Source organism: Amphiura filiformis, chromosome 20, assembly GCF_039555335.1.
Source record: "Amphiura filiformis chromosome 20, Afil_fr2py, whole genome shotgun sequence".
Classification (NCBI taxonomy): Eukaryota; Metazoa; Echinodermata; class Ophiuroidea; order Amphilepidida; family Amphiuridae; genus Amphiura; species Amphiura filiformis.
In genome coordinates, this window is record NC_092647.1 from 42,526,515 (window position 1) to 42,549,465 (window position 22,951).

General features: G+C 35.7%; 1 protein-coding gene across 3 annotated transcripts in view; it reads left to right on the forward strand.

Moving 5' to 3' along the window:
* LOC140143123 (extended synaptotagmin-2-like) overlaps positions 1 to 22,951 on the forward strand; it is a 55,962-nt gene that overhangs the window by 9,694 nt on the left and 23,317 nt on the right. For all 3 annotated transcript variants that reach the window (XM_072165175.1, XM_072165177.1, XM_072165176.1), the window contains exons 2-9: positions 4,845 to 4,886; positions 9,975 to 10,112; positions 10,909 to 10,985; positions 11,827 to 11,902; positions 12,081 to 12,170; positions 14,030 to 14,085; positions 15,782 to 15,902; positions 22,250 to 22,349. In XM_072165175.1, the coding sequence (XP_072021276.1) occupies positions 4,845 to 4,886; positions 9,975 to 10,112; positions 10,909 to 10,985; positions 11,827 to 11,902; positions 12,081 to 12,170; positions 14,030 to 14,085; positions 15,782 to 15,902; positions 22,250 to 22,349 (700 nt within the window). The remainder of the gene's footprint in view (positions 1 to 4,844; positions 4,887 to 9,974; positions 10,113 to 10,908; positions 10,986 to 11,826; positions 11,903 to 12,080; positions 12,171 to 14,029; positions 14,086 to 15,781; positions 15,903 to 22,249; positions 22,350 to 22,951) is intronic.

Below are 22,951 nucleotides of genomic sequence, written 5' to 3' on the forward strand. Positions count from 1 at the left end.
TTCCTTGCTCGCGAGCAATTTATCGTCTTTTCTCGTGAGCAATCAAACAGCACACTCTGCTCACGAAAACTCACTCATCGAAAAAGTTTCTGATTGACTGAAAAACATGAAAAACGAACGCGGCACAAACCCAGACAAGCGAGAATCCGACCATAGACATCCCCAGACGGGTCGATCTCCAGAATGAAAAGCGAGTTGCCAGGGTCATAAATTTGACAGAATCTTTACTAGATTCAGAGAATTACACCCAAATCGACTAAGAACTGGCAACCTGTAAACAAGTAGAAACTTTCCTAGATCGAAAATATGCACGAAACACATCATTTTAAATCAATTAATTTGAGCTGAAATTCATTTCAGATTTCAATAAAAGTAATTTAGGTAGTATTTCCACCTGTGCTTTGCTATAAACTTTGATTAATTTGCACAATATAAGAATTTGGATCATAAAAATCTGGCGACAAAATCAGTGACTGGTGAGTAATACAATACTCTTCATTCAGTAAGCTTAAAAATGCATGACCAGAACATCGAAATCGAGGACTCATCAAAATTGATCAAATTTGGTTATAAAAATCATGATAACTAGTCCAACAGAGATAGGTACGTGTAACAATACAAAAATAAGACCATAAGCCTCACACGAGCTCAAATAACCAATTTTTAGAGAATGAGCGAAAATCCATTTTCGTTACAATATTGCAAATTCAAACTTTTAGGGGAGTAAAATCACCCATTTTGGAAAAAAAAATGCAAATTGCTTTTAAAATCACAAATGTTCAAAAATTAGTGCACACATTTTGCACCCATAAATCATGCATTTTTGTTATGCTTAGTGTTTTAAATGATGACCTTGCACAGTTGCACTACCTCTGTTACGCTAACACGAGGGAAGCTCCCCATCTGAACGAACCTTGTGTATAATGTAGAGTGGCAAGTTTTCCGTGAAAACACAGAATTCCGTGATTTTCCGTGCATGGTTTTAAATATTAAATTCTGTGATTTTCCTTCAATTCCGTGTTCACATTCCGTGATTAAAAATCACATTTCACAAATCAAAATTAAATATAAGCGTATGTCTACTCTATGTCTAGTTGTTTTAAGGTTTCAATATCATTGAAGACAAACTTCATTTTCATGTTATTGCTCTGAAGATTGCTTGTTTTAATTGCTAGTGATGTTGACATACCTCCGATGAGGACGATACAGTTGTAGATGACATCAAGCAAAATGTTGTGGCACCCACTGATTTGTCATTATGATTTGATAATGACCTGAACCTGACCCAAATTGTTACAAATACACTCCTCAGAAGAATTAAAGGATCAGTTGAATATAATCAGCATTTTTTTAAACATTGGATATGATGATAATATTATTGATCATTGTGCTTGATCTTTCATTACATAACTTCTTCCCTAAGCTGCAGACAAAAATTACAAATATCCGCCATCACCTACATCATGAGGGGGAGGGAGGAAAATGGAGGCCAAAATTTAGATTTTTAAGCCATTTTTCAAATGTCACCACGGTTAAGGTCAAGTCACATATTGGGGTGGGTTTGTGTATGTGATGTGTGTGTGGGTCTATATGTCACATAAATGGGTATAAGATGCCCTCAATGTATCCCTGGGGGTGGAAAAGTCATTAATGTAATTGTACAAAAGATGGCCACCCACCTCCCCCCTCGTTTCTCTGAGGGTAGGGGTCTTAATCGTGACCATTAAATGGTACAAAATGACAGAACATATATAGAGTATTAATTTATGCATTACGTTGCACTATTAAAGGAGCTTAATTATGTCCCCTACCCTCAGATATATGAGGAGGGGCCGGGAGATAATCTTTTGTACGGTTACATTAATGACTTTCCCCACCCCCGGGATACATTGTGGGCATCTTATACCCACTAATGTGACATATAGACTCAAACACACATTACATACACAAACCCATCTCGATATGTGACATGACCGTGACCGTGGTGACGTTTGACAAATGGCTTCAAAATCAAAATTTTAGCCTCCATGTCTTGTCTCCCCTCTCCTCAAGATGTGGGTGATAGCGGACATTTGTAGTGAGCGAATTTTGTATACAACTTAGGGAACAAGTTATGTTATAAAAGATCGAGCACAATTATCAATAATATTATCATCATATCCAATGTTTTCAAAAATGCTGATTATATTCAACTGATCCTTTAATTCTTTTGAGGAGTGTATACTGTATCAACTACTTGTATATATATTATGTAGATTCATGTAAAATCATAATTATTAAGTATTTTCAATTTAATTTTAAAATTTATTTTGTTGATTTCATGTAGTATAATGTTTGGAAGCAGAGTGATGCACTTAAGACTCTTGTGAAAGGTGAATGTTGATTGTTTTATGAAGAGAACTTTAAGATGTGCAAAATTTCTTATGGTAAACTTAGTTTACTTCATGGAAGTGTGGTATAGGCCTAAATATAGTTTCTGTATCATCACTTCTCTAACACCGTGGTCTCACAATGTTTTGATCTGCATTATTTTGATCATTGAGTGATGGGTATTCTAAACTGAGTTGAAAAGGAATGTGCGGGTTTGTCATGAACTTGGATGCCAATGTAGTGAGCTTGAACCTGACTGAGCCACAGATGAAACCTGACACCAATTAGTGATGTGGAGATGTTTGCATATGTCAGTGTGATATCAACACAATATGTTAAATTTGGAAATGAATTACAGAATATGTGGCGACAATTGAATCGCTCAATTTAACCACTTCCGTCACAGCGTCTTACATGCCGTTAATATATTTGTTTTTTATTTTATTTTATTTTTGCAGATTTGGAGAGTCCCTGGTCCTAAAGCCATGTGCTGAAATTATTCATGGTTGATTTTTAAAAAGTTGGGCAAAAGTTATCAAAACATTTGGTTTGTATCCAAAAGGGACAGATTTGTAACTTGTTTACTTCATAAATCTATTAAAGATCTAAAAATTATGCATTGGTTTTGTACACATTTATATGTAAAAATAGATTCTGAAGTGACCATTGAAGTTGAATATTGGTCCCTTTTCTTTAAAATCAACCATGAATGATTGCAGCAGTTGGCTCTACATCAGGGGACCCTCCAAATCAGTGAAAAAAATTGCTAAAATCACAGGTTTGTGCCGACAGTGCAGTATATTAAGGGTTTACAACAGGGCTCCGCAAATAGCGGCGCGCCACATGTGGCGCGCCGTGGCTTCCCGAGTGTCGTGCGGCGCCGTTTAGATTTAAAAAAAATTAATAAACAATGCCATTCCCATGTTATCCTTGTAAAGACAGGCTAAAATAGTACAAAATGTTGCACCAAATGGCGTCATTTGCACCTCAAATTTAAAAAAATCGATAGCTTCAGAGCCATTGAGTGAATGAGTGGCGCTTTGCAGTTTTTTTTATATTTCATGTGGCGCTTCAACAAATCTATTTGAGGAAGCCTGGTTTACAATAAGTTTTTATAAACACATCTGCTATAAAAGAAATTAGGCCTCAGGGACTGTCTTTGGAATTTGCAGGAGAGCATTAAATAGCTCTTTTGGAGCCTTCATGGAGAGCTGCAGTGGCATAGTGTCATATGGGCATGAGGGAGGCATATGCCTCCCAAATGATTGCAAAATTTAGAAAATCCCATAGGAAAGTTGCCGAAAAATGGCTTGTGCCCCCAATCAGACCTGGTGCATCCCCAGTCATGGTTTGTGCCCCCCCCCCAATATGATGACCCACGCTACACCACTGGAGAGTTGTTTAGAGCATTTACAATAGAATGCTAAGGAGAGCTAAAAATCACTCTCTTATATCAGATTGAAGGAGAGCAGCAGAGAGCGATTGCTCTCGCTCAAAAGTAAGTCCCTGAGGCCTTGGGGGGGGGGGCACTTGTATTCAAATAATTATTCACAAATAAAGCACATTTGTTTTTGATGATAGTGACAAACTTATAATACTTGGATGGTAATCAAATATATGACAATTACTAAGTTGAAACATACAAGAAACATACCAGATGAGTGCACCCAAAGATGACACTATATACAGGGTGCACAATTTTAAGTTCCCCCTAAATACTTTTTTAAATAAATCGAAAAAAATTCGACGAAATGCAAATTTGTAAAAAGACACATGTAGCCTTATTTGTTTTACACCTATGGAAGAAATTATAGCATCACATGTCATTGAGTTCAGTCACAATGGTTCATTATGTAAAAAAAGAGACTGTTTGAAACTTTGTTAAAAGTTGCATCTGAACTTGGAACTTAGAAGTTGTGCACAGTGTATGAAGCCTACTGAGTGACTGCTTAATATTAATAAGAGTGACACAAGTTCCTGTATGACAAACTGATCTAGTCATCATCATAATGAAACATTGAAATATTATTGATTGTCTCATTTATTTCAGTTTTCATGTTGTTCAAACATTTTCTTTAAAACCATAAATATGAGAAGAAAATAAAGTAACATAAAAAATAATTTTTGTTTTATAAGTGATCTTATGTGATGTGATCCCTTTAAAAGTGTCATTTTGACGAAGCCTGTGTCTATTGTGATGGATTATATTTTTGTTTAATAGCCAAGTTAATTTATTTGTGCTATTAATATCAGTTATTTAGAAAGATTAAAAAAATGATAAATTTGTTTTGCATTTATAATATTGATGCCAATTTCCACTAATTTCATACTGAAGTCTCAAGTAGTGTGCATTATCTGCTACTATTATGGTGGAAGATATAATTGGATGATTTCATCATTGTTGTTCACATTATGACATTTTTTCCCTTTCTACTTAGTTTAATTTTGTATTCCCTTTTCTTCTTTTTCTGCAGGTGTATTTTCCAGACACAGAAAGAGCAGAATGGCTGAACAAGGTAACTAATAATATGAAGTGGGTCCATCAAATTCTGTGGAATATTATAGGGGATTCCATTTCAAATAGCTGAGACTCTGGATAGATAACAAGCTTGTATTGGAACATAGGCATAGATCTTAGGGGATGGGGGAATGAATCCCCCAGTATTTTGATAAGAGTGGGGTTGTCAATACAATCATTCCCTAATGTTGATGCCTGGACAAAATGTAGGCCTATGTGGGTTTTTTAGCCTAAAAGTACTAATTTTTGCATGCCATTTGTTTTGGAAATCCAATGCTTTCTTACAACCATACAATGTACATTTGCAAGCTACATTATTTATTGCAGCCTTTGCAGGGACCTCCAGTTCTGATGGTAAATAGTTCTACATGTATAGGTCTGTAAACAAATCAGTTTGCAGAATTCAAGAACTTGTCACAAAATCACAAAACACTGAAAACATACTACATGTATACCATAATTTGTAACAAACTGACTGACCTTGGAACAAGGCTCCCGCTGGACGCGAATTCTTGCGTCCAGACGCATTTTTGTATTACTGGACGCAATGTTCAACAAATTTCATCAACCCGTTGCGTCCAGTCGGACGCAAGTTGATTCAGCCCAAAAATGAGTGATTATAAGCTTACCAACTTCATCATCAAAAAAATCGCGAAAATTATGTTGACTGATCACTCCTAATTCTCCTAATAAACCTTAATTAATATTCATAACCAATGGACCAATCAGTAAACGAGTTATTGACCTTTCACGTTTAACCACTCCCATTTTGCAACACTTCCGGTCACAGTCAATGTCTGAATGAAAATTGGAAAATTCTTACGGCAGCTTAGACGTGATAAGCTTTCAAACACGAGAGCAAAAATACAACTTTCTAAACTATCGTACATTGTCAGCAAGTTTGCATTCACGTAATTTGTTATTGACAATAATATTTACATAAATCTTTAAAATCTCATCAGGAATCTGAAAGGAAATAGTCAAATATTTGCATCAAACTGCGATGCAATACCGCAATCGGGGCTTTGTAAAATTGTATTCCCTGTTGTCCAACACATTAACATACATGTACGGATGCACAAAAAATTTGTGGGACGCACATTTCCCGACCAGGTTTTACAGTTGTGCGTCCGATCGGACGCAGAGTTTTTGAAGTCTAGCGGGAGCCTTGCCTTGGAAGGAAGGATCTAATATTGGAAGAGCCTGATAAAGCACAAATAATATAAGACTGTAGATAAAGTTGTCAAGACAGCTTACTTGCCCTAATTCTTGTAGAGGGATGACCAAACAAAAGTGTAAACTGGGATAGGGCAACATTATTACCAGAGTAACAGGAAATTAGTAAGCTGAAAAGTCCAGTAATCCAAGTAGTTCTAGTATGAATGCCTTTTAATGTGAATGCCTTTTAGAGCCAGAAAAGGGGCTCAAGTTTTGTGGAAAGAGTTCAACTTAAATGTTGGTAGGGGTGTGCAGCATGGTGTGCCAAACTGAGATTGATTATTCAGGGCAAGGTAGGGGCTTCTAAACTAAAATTTCAACACATTTGTTTGTGTGCAGTGAACTAAATAAAATTGGGCCATTAAATTATTGGCTGTGCAACAAAGAAATTCCAAATTTGTCCACATTTGAGTCAAAGAACTGGAGCATGATCTCCAATTTTGGGTCTCTTCAAAACAGTTGCATAGACCGAAAAAGGGACCCTTGACCACCGCACATACCCACGCCACCTTTACATGTGAGTGCTATCCCCCCATGGTGAAGTCCCTTTCCCCACCCATCGAACATATGCACCACAAAGTGACAAAAAAGGTGTTTGCAAACATAAAAAGAGAACTTTCCCTTACTAAAATTAAAAATATGGGAATAAAGTAGGCCTATTTTCTTTGATATCATTTTCAGCTGAAAAAATGTTCATTAATTTAATAAAACATGTCAACATGGATTATGCATGGCTACCCAAATTAGTGGATGACAAATTGCTTGTAAAGGATATGTGCTCACCAGCTACACGCACATGGCATATGCAGCAAACCAGAACATATGGGCTAACATGTGTTTGCAACTTGAACAGATTTACTGGGGGCTGACACTTGTCATATCATCGTCATCAATTATTTTGCGGCTTTATCTTTTCAAGATTAAAAACTTTAAATTGAAAGTATGTGTCTCTGCAGTTCAAATCTTAAATGGATATAATAAAATATTTTCTTTTTCAAAATTGAAAATGAAAATGAAATTTTTTGGATTATTGTCCTGTTTATTGGATTAGCTTTGTTGTAAGAAATTTGTGATAATTTCTACACACAAATATTGAGTGCTTCATGGATGGCTAGATCTGGTTTCCAGGTGTAGAGACCCTGGGCAAAGCTTTGTTTACTATACGGTTCAGTTATCTATAGTTTGACTTTCATTGAACGAGCTCCAAATCCTAACACAGCAAAAGCGGGAACAGAAAACCTCTCACTCTGGAACTAGCACCAGGATCATGGCTTGTATTCTGTGGTGACCAACAGATATCAATCCCAGAGATTTATATTCCTATATATAGTGCCTAAAACCAAGAAACTTTCAATAAGGCACTGGCCAGGAGCACTGGTCTTGAAGCAAAAAATGTAAAGATAAATGCATGAAACCTGGGGCATGAAACACATGATGGTATCAATCCAGAGGATATTACATTGTTTACTAACCAGAATCATGTTTTCTATGAATGAATACATACTTGATCGCAAGCACACCAAAATTGACAGTGAATTAAAAATATTTACATGTTTTACTTGGAAAAACTGTGTCTTAATATGAGACAAAAATGCAACTGTTATTCAGTAAATTATAGGTGAAAGTGAAAGATGAAAAGTATGCAAATAGTTGCCAGTACACGGATGACCTGTAATCATGATGACAACTTCAATGGAAATATCATATCCCGGAAATATGCTAGAAAACTGAAATGACAAGATACTGAATCAAATATCAGATCATACAAACCTGAATAAAATCAAATGGCAATGTGGTTTCTAATCCCAAGTTAACCTGTTGGGATACAGTGACAGTGTTCTGTTGCAGTGTGTAATTCTCTTTTTAAAATATGCAGCGTGTAATGCAAATTTGTGACAGTCATGTTCATTAGCGCCAATCCAGCTTGAAATGTGGGGGTGATAGTCGGCTTGAATTACTATCAAAAATACCAAGTCGGGAATTATAAAAATAAATAAAAAATGGCATTTCGCATTCGTTTTCAAACCGCTCGTGAGCTTTGAGACAAACCTTTTTTTTCTTTTGGCCTAATGAACATAATGTGTAAAATTCTCTACAATTTTGTACAAAAACAAAACCAACCAATAAAGAAAGTTTGGAGACCCAGTTGCTGATTTTTTTGGATACATATGTTTACCGCATGATCAAATGTCTACATTCAATTTCCTGTTGTGTTTGGAATTCTGCACAAAGAAAGGGGTTTTGAAATTTAAAATTAAAATTAAATTTGAAATTAATTTTGAAATTAAATTTTGCCATATTAAAATATGGCAAAGGGATGGCACTGTTGTTATAAAATGATGTACAGAATAAAAATATTTTGATTTGAAACCAGGTGCAGGTGACATGCATGAACTTCTATCATCAAATGCATTTTGATGCAAATTATGTCAGGTTTAAAAACATGACATACACAATCGGTATATTTGAACACAATGAGCAATGTCCATTGGCTTCTGAAATTATGTGGTAAAGCTGTACACAGAAAAATATGAAACACTAAATGCAAAAAGCTCACTATGAAAAATGTTTTGGTTATGATGTGTAAAATTTAATAGAATGGGGGAATTGGTGTAAGTTTCCATTACATTTGTTTATAAATGTATTGTTATGAAGACACAAAAACTAATAAAACAAGAAATCTTTTTGCAACAACTTATATTAATGAGAGCTCTTCTTGGGACAATATGTTAAACTGACAGTGACAAGAAACAAAATGAGGTGTACTCCTGTTGGGGGGGGGGTCTCAACCATTTAGTGTTCACACACACAGACCAACTTTTTTTTCAAAATACCCCCTAAATAACCCCCCTTTTTACCAAAAAGAACCAATAAAGAAACTCACCCCTTCTCACTTTGGTCTTTTTTGGTCATTTGTGTGTCACCCCCCCCCATCAGGATGCCCCGGCAGGATGCCTGTAAACATGGTAAAGGATAAACCACCATTAGAACTGAATGTTTAGTATAGGCATTCATGCATGTGCTCTCGGTCTAGTTCTTGGACCATATTCTTACCCCCAGTGAACACCCTGTAAAATCTGCCATCTTCCTATAACAGCTTACTTAGCCTATTAATATCTGTCACACTAATTATGATCTTCATTTTGCAAATACTAATCTTACACAAATGACTCATATATATATGGCTAAAGTTACCTCATTCATAACCATATGCTTCATCTGGATAAAAATAGCAACAGCCACATGGCTTCAGTTACAAAATGCATAGCTGCTGTAAAATATTTTTGTTCAAATCCAGTGGAGCAGCTTTTTGAAATGACTAAACTGAAAACAAATTATATGTTGAGAATAATGTAAAATTAGACTTCAACGCTACTTGTTTATTTTGCTTATGGGGGTGCTTTTGTGGATTTTCATTGTCATCAGCAGATGTTGTTAGGCTGTAATGTTTTCTTGGAAATGGCTAGAGACCATGTGAAAACTTCAGAGCTAACAACATCTGCTGCCGACAAGGAGGTTCCTCAAAAGCGTTCCCTGTAAACGAAATAAACAAGTAGTGTTGAAGTCTAATTTTTAAATTAATATTCTCATTTTATTACCACTACTAATGAACCTACAATTCTATATATATTATACATAGTATGTCATCAGTATTCAGTATAGTATTAAATTACTCTCTTCATATTGAGAAAATCGTAAAATTGGTTCAGATTAGGAATACAATACTACTTTTCCTAAGTTTTCAAAATTCACCCCCATACAAAATTAAATTTTAAGTCATAACACATTGATTTCAGTCTTCATGTTTTCCATTCCACTTTGTTTTGTGTAAAATAATTATATCAATATTGACTCTTCTCTTCTTCAGATGGTGAAGCAGTTGTGGCCATACATAGAGGGTTATGTGGAACAGCTACTGAGAGACACTGTGGAACCTGCTGTACAAGGAGCTTTGCCATCATACCTCAAATCATTCAAGTTTGAGAAAATCAAACTAGGACAATATGTAAGTAAACAAAATTACAATAAGATTCATTATAAATGTTGTCTTTGAGCCTCAAATCCTACAAAATTGATTAACCCTAACATGTTTTTTCTGCTATCGGAAGGCAAAGAAGGAATGAAAAAGTAGAGAAGATAAACAAAGATGTTGCTTGGTAGTTGGTACCCCTGGGAATTGACAGTGGGACCCATTGACTACCACACACAAGGTCACCGATAGGTAGCCACAGAGATGCTGTGTGTATGTACATGTATGACTTAGTGTGATTGCATCATGGCATCACGTGGGGTCCATGCTTGCACAGTGTTTTCCTTGTAAGATTTTATGTGGTTAGGGTTAACATACATGTGAGCCTAATAATGGAATAATATGTGCTAAATAACCCTAACACTACCCATGGTTTTTTTTGTGGTTAGGGTTAAAACAAGGGCATACAGTAACTTATAAGTTGGAATTAAAGATACTAGTTTGCATCTGACGTCACTTGTCAATCAAACTGTGAGTCAGTTTGTTTATGATTTGTCATGATGAATAAAATTTTTGAATGCAGTAGTAAAAATAGCAACATTGGTTAGTTTTACACCTCCAAACATGCTTGCCATCTCAAAAGTTAGGTCTCAGTAATAGCACTTTTTCTTGCTGGGGGCACCATATTAACAATGCCTAGAAAGTTGCTCCAAAGTGCCAACATTTTCTGCGATAAGCCACTATTCCACCTCATTCATTTATTCTTACCAAACTTGCTGAAATTCAGCTTTATACTGTCTGTGATATTTTCATTTGATTTGTTTCATTACAGCCTCCTCGAATTGGTGGTGTCAAAGTCTACACAGATGAAGTTGGCCGAGATGAAATCATTTTGGACTTGGAGTTGTTGTAAGTGAACCAAACTTGAAATTCTATGTACGGTACATATTATGTATTCACAGAAAATAACTAACTTAAATTCTAGGGAAAAAACCATTAGTTTACAGCAACAATATATTTGACCACAATTGTATTCTTTCCCTCTAGTCAATCAAGAATAACATTTGATCATGCTTGATGGTCAAGGATGAACAAAAAAACAATCTTCTTGACCTGCTCAAGGGACAGCTCAAGACACAATCATACTAATAACCTTGAGCATAAGTAACTCTTGATCAACAATGGATTTGTCTTATAAATACATCCGAATGTATTCACTGAACAATAAACTGCAATTATATGTTGTATGTCAATGTTAAAGCCATAATGTACAATCTTAAAGTATGAAGTTGGTTAATTATTTTGTCAAACCTGAATTTTTGGCATATTTGTAATGTTTACACATGTCCCAACTTACACCTAAATAAATAGTATCAGCCAAATTTGTTGTGTTTTTCAGGTCAACAGAGCAATTTGACATAATGTTGTATTCAGACATTCCAACATCTCCATGTTAAACGGCCAAAATAGCTAGTGGGGTTTCTTTCACTTTACCTTGTAATGTCAGCTTAAAATAGATTGAACCTTTTGTGACAGTTATTACAAATATTATTTGAGTAAAGAATAAGAAATTTAAATTTTTTGGAAATTGTACATTACGGCTTGAAGTTCTGTAATGCTAGTTAAAGTCAAACAGTATTAAGTTAAAGAAGCTTTCAGCTCAAGAAAGCTTTGCTTCAATATATCAAGTTTTGCTTCAATATATCTTTTATCAGAAGCTCTTTGACACAGTTGCACTTTTTTTCTATAGTTATGCTGGTGATTGTGACATTGAGATGAGTGTGAAGACATTGAAGAGAATCAAAGCAGGCATAGAATCATTGCAGGTAAATATTCAAATGTATTCAAGCAATTCAAGACTCGGCTACTTAATTTTAAGTCTGTAAAATCTCTGTTAGGCGATATGGTCAGTAAATTATTGCATAAACTAATTGGTAGCATGAAGTTGTTATCATAAAAATTAATACAAAAACATAATCAGATATTTGTGTTTTTATTTGACAGCTCCATGGCACATTACGAGTGGTGATGAAACCATTGGTGAAAAAGGTACCCCTTGTAGGAGGACTCCAGATATACTTTCTCAATAGACCAGTAAGTATTAGGCCCTATATTAGAAGGTGACCTCACAGAGAGGTGGGATCTGCAGTTACATGCATTCCTGGAATGCGTTTCAATGTGATATCCTCTTTTGCACACAGACGGCATTGTGTCATGATCGCCCTACACCAAGGCCATTGCCTACCCTTTTATTGGACTATGTGTATTAGAAGGTGACCTCACAGAGAGGTGGGATCTGCAGTTACATGCATTCCTGGAATGCGTTTCAATATGATATCCTCTTTTGCACACAGACGGCATTGTGTCATGATCGCCCTACACCAAGGCCATTGCCTACCCTTTTATTGGACTATGTGTATTAGAAGGTGACCTCACAGAGATGTGGGATCTGCAGTTACATGCATTCCTGGAATGCGTTTCAATATGATATCCTCTTTTGCACACAGACGGCATTGTGTCATGATCGCCCTACACCAAGGCCATTGCCTACCCTTTTTCAGTTTTGGCCTTGGTGGTCCCAGATCTTTGTCAACTGATCAAGACATTCTTCATCACTAATTGGCCTGGTGCTCTTCTTTGTCTTTGCCCAGTGGCCTTGAAAATGTATGCCGCCAAAAAATAATCAAATTCAAGGCCTGCCCTACACACACACAACGTTGCACCATGAGTGCTACAAGAAGTACGCTCACTACGCGAGCATTTCCTGCATGTGGATTTGAGTGCTGTGTAGACACTATTGTGGATGCGCATTCCAGGAGATTGCATGGAAACATTAGAGAGCTTGCGAAATGACGTTACTTTAACTTTAACTTTAACGTCTAGAGGATTATAGAGGATTATGTATTCAAAACCACCTTGGTTTTGAATACATAATCCTCTAGACGTTAAAGTTAAAGTAACGTCATTTCGCAAGCTCTCTATTTTAATGCGGATCCCTCTCTTGTGTGGAGTCACCTGGTATATTTCTACTGAGACATATTTTCTGTAATACAGGGATGTAAATCTTTAGGAATTTTCCTGATTTCAGGAAATTTTGCTTGGATTGGATCTTCCCTGTACAAAGTATAGGGAAATGCACATTTTCACGAAATTATGCCAGTACTCGGACCTGCCAACTGTCCCTCATTTTGAGGGACTGTCCCTCATTTGGGGTTTACCAAAGTGAAAATGAGGGACAGTCCTGTTTTCTGAAAATTTCAGTGATGGCAAATTTAAATTTAAATGTAAGAACAGCAGAAAATGATGAAAATGTAACTTAAAAATTTGGTATAGCATTCTCTTTAGTCTATTGTGATAAATTCAGACCTGCAAAACCTTCTCTGAATTCTGAAAGAATTGCACACCTCAAGTCTTTGAATTTGTCGGTACCTGGTTTGTGTACATGTACAAGGTTTTGGTCTCAATGTCCCTCATTCTGACTTCGGTGGGTTGGCAGGTCTGCTTACTTGTTTTCATCCCTGGTATAAATATCCAAGGTAAGAAAATGAATTCACCAAGTGCCTAGAGAGTGACATTCACTGATATTAGCTAGCAGTAAGAATGTGTGCTTGAGCTAATCCTTACAGAGGAAAGAGAAAGCCAGCAGAATTTGCCATCCATCACTAACCATGCACCTGACCTTTAGGCACCAACCTCGAAATATGTGATATTTGTGTGATTGAAGGTCAACATAATTGAATATTTTCCAGAAAACACACAATACAATTACCTGTTGACAATCTACTGGGGAAAAGTTTAAATTGTAAATATTTTATGTGGCTGATATTAATAACATAATCCAAGTTATTTCCATTGAGTTCAAATTGTATAATTTTTTTGTCATTTAACCTTTGATTTTTAAAGTTGTGTAATTATTATGCACAGTTTAACACCTCAAATAATTCTTCTTTCAGGCCATTGATTTCAATTTGACCAACTTGGCAGATGTCTTGGATTTTCCTGGATTAAGGTGAGAAATGAGAACATGTTTACATAATTTGCAGTTGTGAAGTGAAGCATAAAAAACATTGGATGGAATACTCACACCTGCTATTTATAGCTTACATAATAATATGTGTACATCCATATCAAAACGATGCACTTGTCGGCTGCTACATGTGTCTCATTTCACCTAATAACTAGGAATAAATACCAGACTCATCTCAAGTGGAGGTCACTTCCAATCATCCCGAAGTCATAGGGTTAAGGAATGTTCTCTGAATTCCTAAATCATGTGACTTGGGATGATTTGAAGTGACCTCCGCTTGAGATGAGTGAGGTATTTATTCCTAGCTATTATGTGAAATAAGACACATGTAGCAGCCGACAAGTGCATCGTTTTGATATGGATGTACACATATTATGTCAAAGTACAACTGTAGTTGTTTCAATTGAATGGAAATTTCTACGTAAATATTGCAAGTTTTTTTTTTTTTCGTTTTTTTTTCCATTTTTATTGCCCTGTACTTGGGTCTGGTGGTGGGAAAAAACATGTGTACAAATAATGGCCTATCCACCAGACCCCTTCATTCTTGCTACTCAGAGCTTACATAATAATATTATGTCAAAGTACAACAGTTGTACTTTGACATAATATTATTATGTAAGCTCTGTAGTTGTTTCAATTGATTGGAAATTTCAAAGTAAATATTATAAGGTAAACAAGACTGGTGTGAAATCATCATTCTTGTGACTTGTAAAAGCAGGTTTGCAGGAATCAATATTAGTCTGTCTATTTGTCTCACATCACATGCAAAATAGTGGCCAAAACAGGCATGCCTGTATTTTTGTATAGGGAACATTTTTATCTTGGAAACATTGATTAAATTTTTAAAAATAGCAATGTTAAAAAAAGTCACAATTTGAATGTTTTAAAAATCAACACATTGTATTCAATCACATCGCATATGATGACCTGAGCCACACTCAGAAATGTATGGATGTTGAAAGTTTAGTTGTACAAAGCTAAAACAAGTCTACAACATGATAAAAAGAGATTTTAAACAGTTCTCTCAACAAATATTTTGACTTACTTGATATTTCATCCCACATCCATGGGATTTCATCAGAAAGTGAGGTGGAGCGGTAAACACCTAGTCATGTTTACCGCTACAACATGACAACATCTATACTACTATTCATTTTCACTTACCATGAGTGCTTTCATGTGTCTACAGCATTCACTGGCAGATGTTAATGGCTCTGATACATTTCTTAGAAATGGCTTGTTGACTAGGATGCTATAGTCTGTATAACTTCCTCGAGTCGGAAAAGTAAAATTAAATTCTGAGATTTTCTCGAAAACTGTTAATATTTGCAGGAAGGTATACAGACTATAGGATGAGCACAGTGAATGTCATCATACAAGGAAAATATCAGAGCCTCAAACATGTGGCAAAGATTTGGCAGGTTCAGTAAACAAAAATGTGAGCGTAGATGTCTGAATTTGATAATAATCTATTTTATCACTAAATATCATGAGTATCCCATTCTATTATTACTACAACATACTCTAATTTGATAATATAGAATGGCGTACACACAGCAGGGCACAACTGTACTTCGAGTGACTAACGCACGCTTATGTGAATTTACGCGGCCGCGAGTTTGGGACTTTCTTGGTGTGCACATAGTATGACATGAATTCTATTTTTCTGTTCCTCTAGCAACCTGCTGCACACCATCCTGGATGATCAGCTCTCCTACTTCCTGGTGCTGCCTAATCGTATTCCCATCAGTCTTATTGACAGTGTAGAGATGGATCTCCTCAAGTACCCAATGCCACAGGTAGGCATAGTGTAGTCATTGGTCTGACGAAAGCTTATTTGTGCAAATATTAAACAAAGTTATGCACTTTTCAGGTATTCCCTCCACCGCCATCCTGGGAAATGATGGGGCTTGTAATTTTCGGATTAATTACATTCTCTGACCCCTGGGTATCCATGTAGGCATGAAGTTGTGTATAAAAGATGAAACCACTGTTATAATAATCTGTCTCATCTCAAGTTGAGAGTATCGCCATGTTGGATTTTGCAGTGGCAGATTCCAATCAGTGCGTTTATGCAGTTATGTCACCAGCTTACAAACAAATCGGCCTTCTACGCTTGTTTATACCCTCCATGGAATTAGGTTAGTATGCATGATTCCAAGCTACCACTGCGAAATCCAACATGGCGTTACTCTCAACTTGAGACGAGACAGACTATAGACAATATAATAATTTAGAAACTACTTATTATCTGATCAACTTTTTTGCCCTCATAATCAAATTCTATAAACCTCATGACTTAAAGATTGGTTAAACATGTGGTGTGTATGAATATGCTTTGTTTGTTACAATACGGTACAAATACCCCTCTCATAACTTACAAATACACACTCTTGTTACCAGATGGGTCCTTCAACTGCCAATATTAAGGTGAGGCTGACTGGTTTCATAGTTAATTAACATATTTTGTAGCATTCACAATAGTATTGCAAAAAAGTATCATTTTGCAGAGGTTCATGGGAAAATGTAATATTGACTTTTTGATGCAGTAGGTCTTGTGGTTCTTGAGATATAAAATGTGACTGACCAGCACAAGTGGGATGAAGATCCACCAAAGCCATGTTTGAGACATGGTCCATTCTATCCCTAGAAACAATAGGATTTATCTGCTGAGTAATTAATTATTTACTTTTTAATAAATTGGGAATAGGGATATGTACTTCAGTATTGTGAAGCACATATTTGGAAAGAAATGGTCCACTCAGTTACAACTATACTTTCATCAGCTCGTAATCGGCGGGGCTTATAACATCGCGGATTAATATCAATATATTTTATTTTGAGAATTGTCTACTTTCTTTAACTCACAAAATATAGAGCAGACATGTCAATTTTAGCACTTTTAATGTGGGTGTACTTTTCGGCGTAGTATTAAAAGCCTAACATTTCCCACCGATTATGAGCTGATCAAAGTATAATGTATATCATAAATCCCAACTCCCAAACTGGACACCTACCTAACTGCTTTTGTGAGTGGAAGGAGGGGAAGAGGAAAAGAAGATGAAGAGCAAAGTTGTTTCTGTCTTTTCTGCCCAGTTTTGAATTGCCAACCCTTCGGGTTTGGAGCATCTTGACAGTGATAGCAAGCCAAATGTGGTGACAGTTATTGTGCAATTACATCACGCAGGACACTTGGGCTGGCAGTTGTTTGTGTTGTTATGCTGTAGCATTTTGTAGCATTCAGGACAGCTAGGGTAAATGTAAAATGCTCAACAGTCAGGAAAATAAAGTTATTTGATAACTCAAGAACTGCAAGAAATACTGTAATAGAATTTTTTAAAGTTTCTTGTTACATTTTTAAAATGCAAATATTAGCTGTTATTAATATATGCTTGAAATTATGTTAAATATTTGAACCAGTTTGCATCACCTTAATGATGCTCCCATGCTAATTACTTGTTTAACCTGCCATATCACCCCACAAGAAAAAATGGTAGGCCATTTAGGCTAGACTAGACCAAAAAAGGTGATGTTTGCCCTTTCCCAACTGACCCAAAACAATCCAGAAATTGCTGGCTTTATGCAAGTTGAAAAAATGTATCCAAATAAGTCACAAAACTACTCTTAGCCTTCATTTGGGTGAGCAGTTTGCAGTTAAAAACATGGAGGAAGTGGAAAGGCATGCAAACCTTTTTTAGGCCTTGGTACTAAAATTATGCATCAGACCACCATGGAATCATAGCCAGTGGTTCTGATGAGCCACCATATGTTTTGACCGAGAATGAGTAAAGAAGGTTTGTAATTAACTTTTTTAACATCAAAAAGCCTCAATTTTCAATCACAATTTGTCTCATTTATTACTATTTTTATTTTTATCATCAATTTTCAATCACAATTTTGCTATTTTTATTTTTATCATTATTATTATTATTTGACATGTAAAATCTTCTATCTGCTGCTTCTCGTTTTCACTGAACTACAAAGAACTTTGCAGACCGCGTAATTCTAGGAACCAGGTGGTCAGAATTAATGATTTCCCCTTAACCCCCCTGAGCACTACCTGCCGATCTAACATTGCCTCTGATTGGTCAATTACACTATATTTTCACTTTAATCACCAATCAGAAAAGAGCTTTCAAATAATTCACCCCAATTTTTTTGCATGGTGAAATTATTCTAACAATGTTGCTGATTGGTCCAATTGAAAATGAAAACTTCTTTTTGGCCAATCGGCAGGTAGTTCTCACGGGGTTAAATCCTACAGTCAGAAAAGCCTCCTTTTGATTTGACTAGTCACATCTATCTGCCATACTTATAACAAACAATTTATTTACCTGATTTAGCTATTTTATTGACATAACTTTAAACTTATGTTTGTTATTTTTTATCATTATTCTCGTATTTGTACTTTTGTGTTGTTATTATTGTTGTTGTTGCTCTGCATATAATGTAAACAGATAGTAGCCAAGGTGTGTACATGACAATGCATTATTATTTGCATTCAAAAAGCATAGATGGCCTTTGTTATTCAGTCAGATACTTCCACTATGGGTTAACTGAAGTAGGCTGCAAACCAAGTGGTATATATGTATACATCACATAGCTAAACCATTTTTCACCCTGATGTGGTAGGAACTTCAATGTGTTGAGGCAGCTGTTTCGGGCACACATCTATGATGCGTCTTTAAGCAAGCCCATTGAAGCTGCACCCAACGATATGCAATGCATGTGCACACTGAAGTCACTGCCAATGCAGGGCCAAAAATAGTATACAGCCTTGTTGAAATGTTTCTCTGTCAAGGATCATTACATGGTCTGTCCATGTAATATAAAGATGTAAGGTTTCTGAGCCTACCCAAGCTAACACATAAAGGAAGAAATCTGACTGCATTTGACCTGGGTTTGACTGACAATGCGTATGCATGAAGTCAAATAATATTCTGGCATATTATGTATTTTACAGGTTTCATTATTTTGCTTTGCTATGAGGGAATTGTCTAACATTTTAAATGACTTTTGGCATTTATTTATGCATTTAACCCATTTTTTCAAAATTTGGCGCTTGTAACAAGTAACATCATGCATCTTGCAAGGAAATGATTTTTGATAAAGGACCAAAATCAAGTGAAATATATATATTTTTTCATGTTTCAATTTTGTTATTGTTATTTTCCGTTTAATGGGTTATTTAAATGGGAATTTTGTGATCCACGGCCTCAACATTGTCAAGTTTGTATTTATGTTATAAAGTTAACAGAACAAATTTACAACACAGCACTTCGGCTTATATGGCCAATACACATAATCATGCATAACTTGCAAACGCAAAATCGGAATCAGCTGAAATTTTGGGAATATGATTTTTTCATGGATTCTTCTAACTTTTATAATAAAAATATTGTTGATATTTGTCAGCATTTCTGAATGAAATTGTATATGAATATCTTTTATAAAGTTATTGCCATAGTGACTGACAAAAATCAGTGGGGTAGATTTGTTTTTGACACAGGGGGTGGGGTTGGACAAATATTCTTGAAGTATAGTGAATCCAGCGCCTTTTGGTGACAGAATAAGTTCATGTTGCCATATTGAAACTGGTGAATTATGGTGCAAATGTGGAATAAATTTGTGCGAAGCGTGAAAAATTGGCACTTTTGAGGCTAAAATGGTCAAATATGAGGTTAATTTGGACAGAAACCCACATACAGGCTTCAACATTGGGGGATGATTGTATCCTCCCTGGCAATGTATTTGGGGGATTTATCCCTAGGATCTACGCCTACATGTATGGTAGACATAAACTGGGAATGTTGCATCTGATGTCACCTGTAGAAACAGGATTTCTTAGTTTGTCTTAAGGGGTACTACACCCCTGCCCAATTTTGTGCCTATTTTGCATTTTTCTCAAAAAATTATAGCGCATTGGTGACAAGTAAGATATGTATATTATAGGGCACGGACTACAACTACTGCACTGGAAATTTTATTTCAACACAGACAACAGTTGTAGAGTTACAGTCAAAAATGAGGGAAAACCAATATTTGATCAATAAATCAATAACTACTTGCCTTGAGTTGCTGAATTTTCAGTGCAGTAGTTGTAGTCCTTGCCCCTATAATATACATGTCTTACTTGTCACCATTTCTGAATTGGACAGGGGTGTAGTACCCCCTTAACAGAACAAATTTACAACACAGCACTTTGGTTTATATAGCCAATACACATAATCATGCATAACTCAAAAACACAAAATCAGAATCAGCTGAAATTTTGGGCATATGGTTTTTTCATGGATTCTTTTAACTTTTGTTGTTATCAAAAAATATTGTTGATATTTTTCAACATTTCTGAATGAAATTGTATGTGTATATCTTTTATTAAGTTACTGCCAGACTGGCAGACAGAAACTGGGATGTTGCATCTGATGTAGACTGCTCTGCATTCACTTTTTTTTTATATTTAAACAATTCATACCTTTCCCTGCATAAAACATAACACATCCCCAGTGACTGTCCTGCCCTTCTCATGGATAGCTGAACTGTTGGATCAGGACAGGATTGGTGGATTTACCATTGTCAGAGGGATTAGGGGATGATAAATTAAAATGGTCTACTACAGTAGACTACATCTGATGTCACCTGTAGAAACAGGATTTCTTAGTTTGTCATTAGTTAACCAGATTCAAAAATGTGAAAGCAATAACTGATCTTTTTTTAATCCAAGTTACTGGATCAAAGTATTTTAAAATTGTTTATTTCAATTCATGCATTTATTAACAATTAATTTTGCCCAGTGGCTAAATAATTATACCTAATGGCATGCATTGCATACAACTAAACAATCTACAAACAAATCGACATTCAACAGATGCACTTAATAGGTATTATTTGTATCATTAACAATAGCATGCGAAGACATGCATTTTTCTGAATGCAAATAAAAAAAGGGATACTATTTATGATTGCTTTATTCTCATGAAGTATTATTTCATATTTACAGATTTATTACTTTGGCATATTTGTTTGACAATAATTATGATTATTTTAATAGATTACCGTTGGGTTATTTCATAATCATATCATTACTGTTATTCTATATACTGTCATTCTGTCTTTGCATGTAGGTAATGGGCTGTATTGGGATATTCCAGTTGAAATCCAGACACCCCCTTTGGAAGACATGACTTTAATCTTCCACACATGGAGTGTGAATTTCAGATGGGGTTACTTGAATGGATGACTCCATTTGAAAGCTGTATGGGAGGTTCAGGTCAAGTCTGCCATAGGGGTATATGAATTTTAAATGGAATAGCCAATTTTTGAAGTTCCAGAAAGATGTTATTTCCAGGGAAATTAAAAAAAATATTTTCATTAAGTATTGATCATAATTATTAGTTGGTACTGTTATTATATGCAGAATCATTAACATTAAGATCTCTTACGGTCCTGGAAATTGCAAATGCTAGACATTGATGATGTCATTGGACTATTCCAGTTGAATCCACACCCCCCCCTATGGAAGATGTGACCTTAATCTTCCACACAGGGAGTGTGAATTTCAATTGGAGTCACATTCACACTAAGGTCATGTCTTTCAGAAGGGTGTATGAATTTGACTGGAATAGCCCACATGTTCACTCATTTTAGGTATAGCAGTATTTTTTTGCTATATTTTAAGATTTTAAAGATTTTGGATTGTATGGTGGTATACAGGCTTGTGGATAACATCTAGGCGTTGTGCATGTGCGCAGCTAGCACACTATAAATCACTGCGCTTTAAAAAAAAATAAAATGAAAGGAAAAAAAACCAGTATTTTTGGCTCAAATTTCAACCTTGAGTTCTCTCTCATCAATTCTACTATGTGGAAGTGTTATTCCCCTGTGAGCTGCATTATAAACAAGAATATTTAGGATTATTAAATACCCAAACCATTGTATACATTTAGGAGTTTATAGTAGTACCTGCATGTAATTAAAACCCTAGGTGCTTAATGTAACTTATGATGCTCCTGTAAGCCTGGTAAATATGTCCAGCAACTTGCCAACTTTCGTAATTAGAGCAAAGTGTGATCTAACAAGCAGTCAATATTAAAATCTATACAAGAATTCGCTAACATGTTTTAATGTTTCATATTTGTTTCTACAGGGTGTGCTGAGGATATGTGTGGTTGAATGTAAGAATCTGATCAAAGCTGATATAGGGTTGATGAAGAAGGGCAAATCCGATCCATATGTTGTTTGTCAAGGTATGTTTAGAGTAAACTTGATTAGATTTTTTGATTGTCAAATCCAAAAATACTCACTAGTTTTAGACTTCCGCCATCTTGGCTGATAGCCTCTTCAGAATGACCATTGGGATCCATATTCCGGCGATTTTCGCATCCCTCGGTGGCTTAGATGAGATGGTGGTTTCATGAGATGTTTAGAGTAGATCTATAATACATATGTATAGAATACTGATCATCATCATAGGACATATGTGATGAAGACGACGGTGGCCAACATGACAGCCTCATTCACTTTGGCAGCGGTCCAGATCGGTCGGCTGTGTATTTTAACCCATGGTCACACAAAAATATTAAAAACAGTCTTTACAGTGGAGTCCATTGTCCGACTCCAACAAATTTAGAATGACAAAGTATTGTTTAATAACGTACTGTAAATTTATTTATTGTTTGTGAAAATTTTGCGGTCGGCTGTGTATTTTAACCCATGGTCACACAAAAATATTAAAAACAGTCTTTACAGTGGAGTCCATTGTCCGACTCCAACAAATTTAGAATGACAAAGTATTGTTTAATAACGTACTGTAAATTTATTTATTGTTTGTGAAAATTTTGCGACTTCA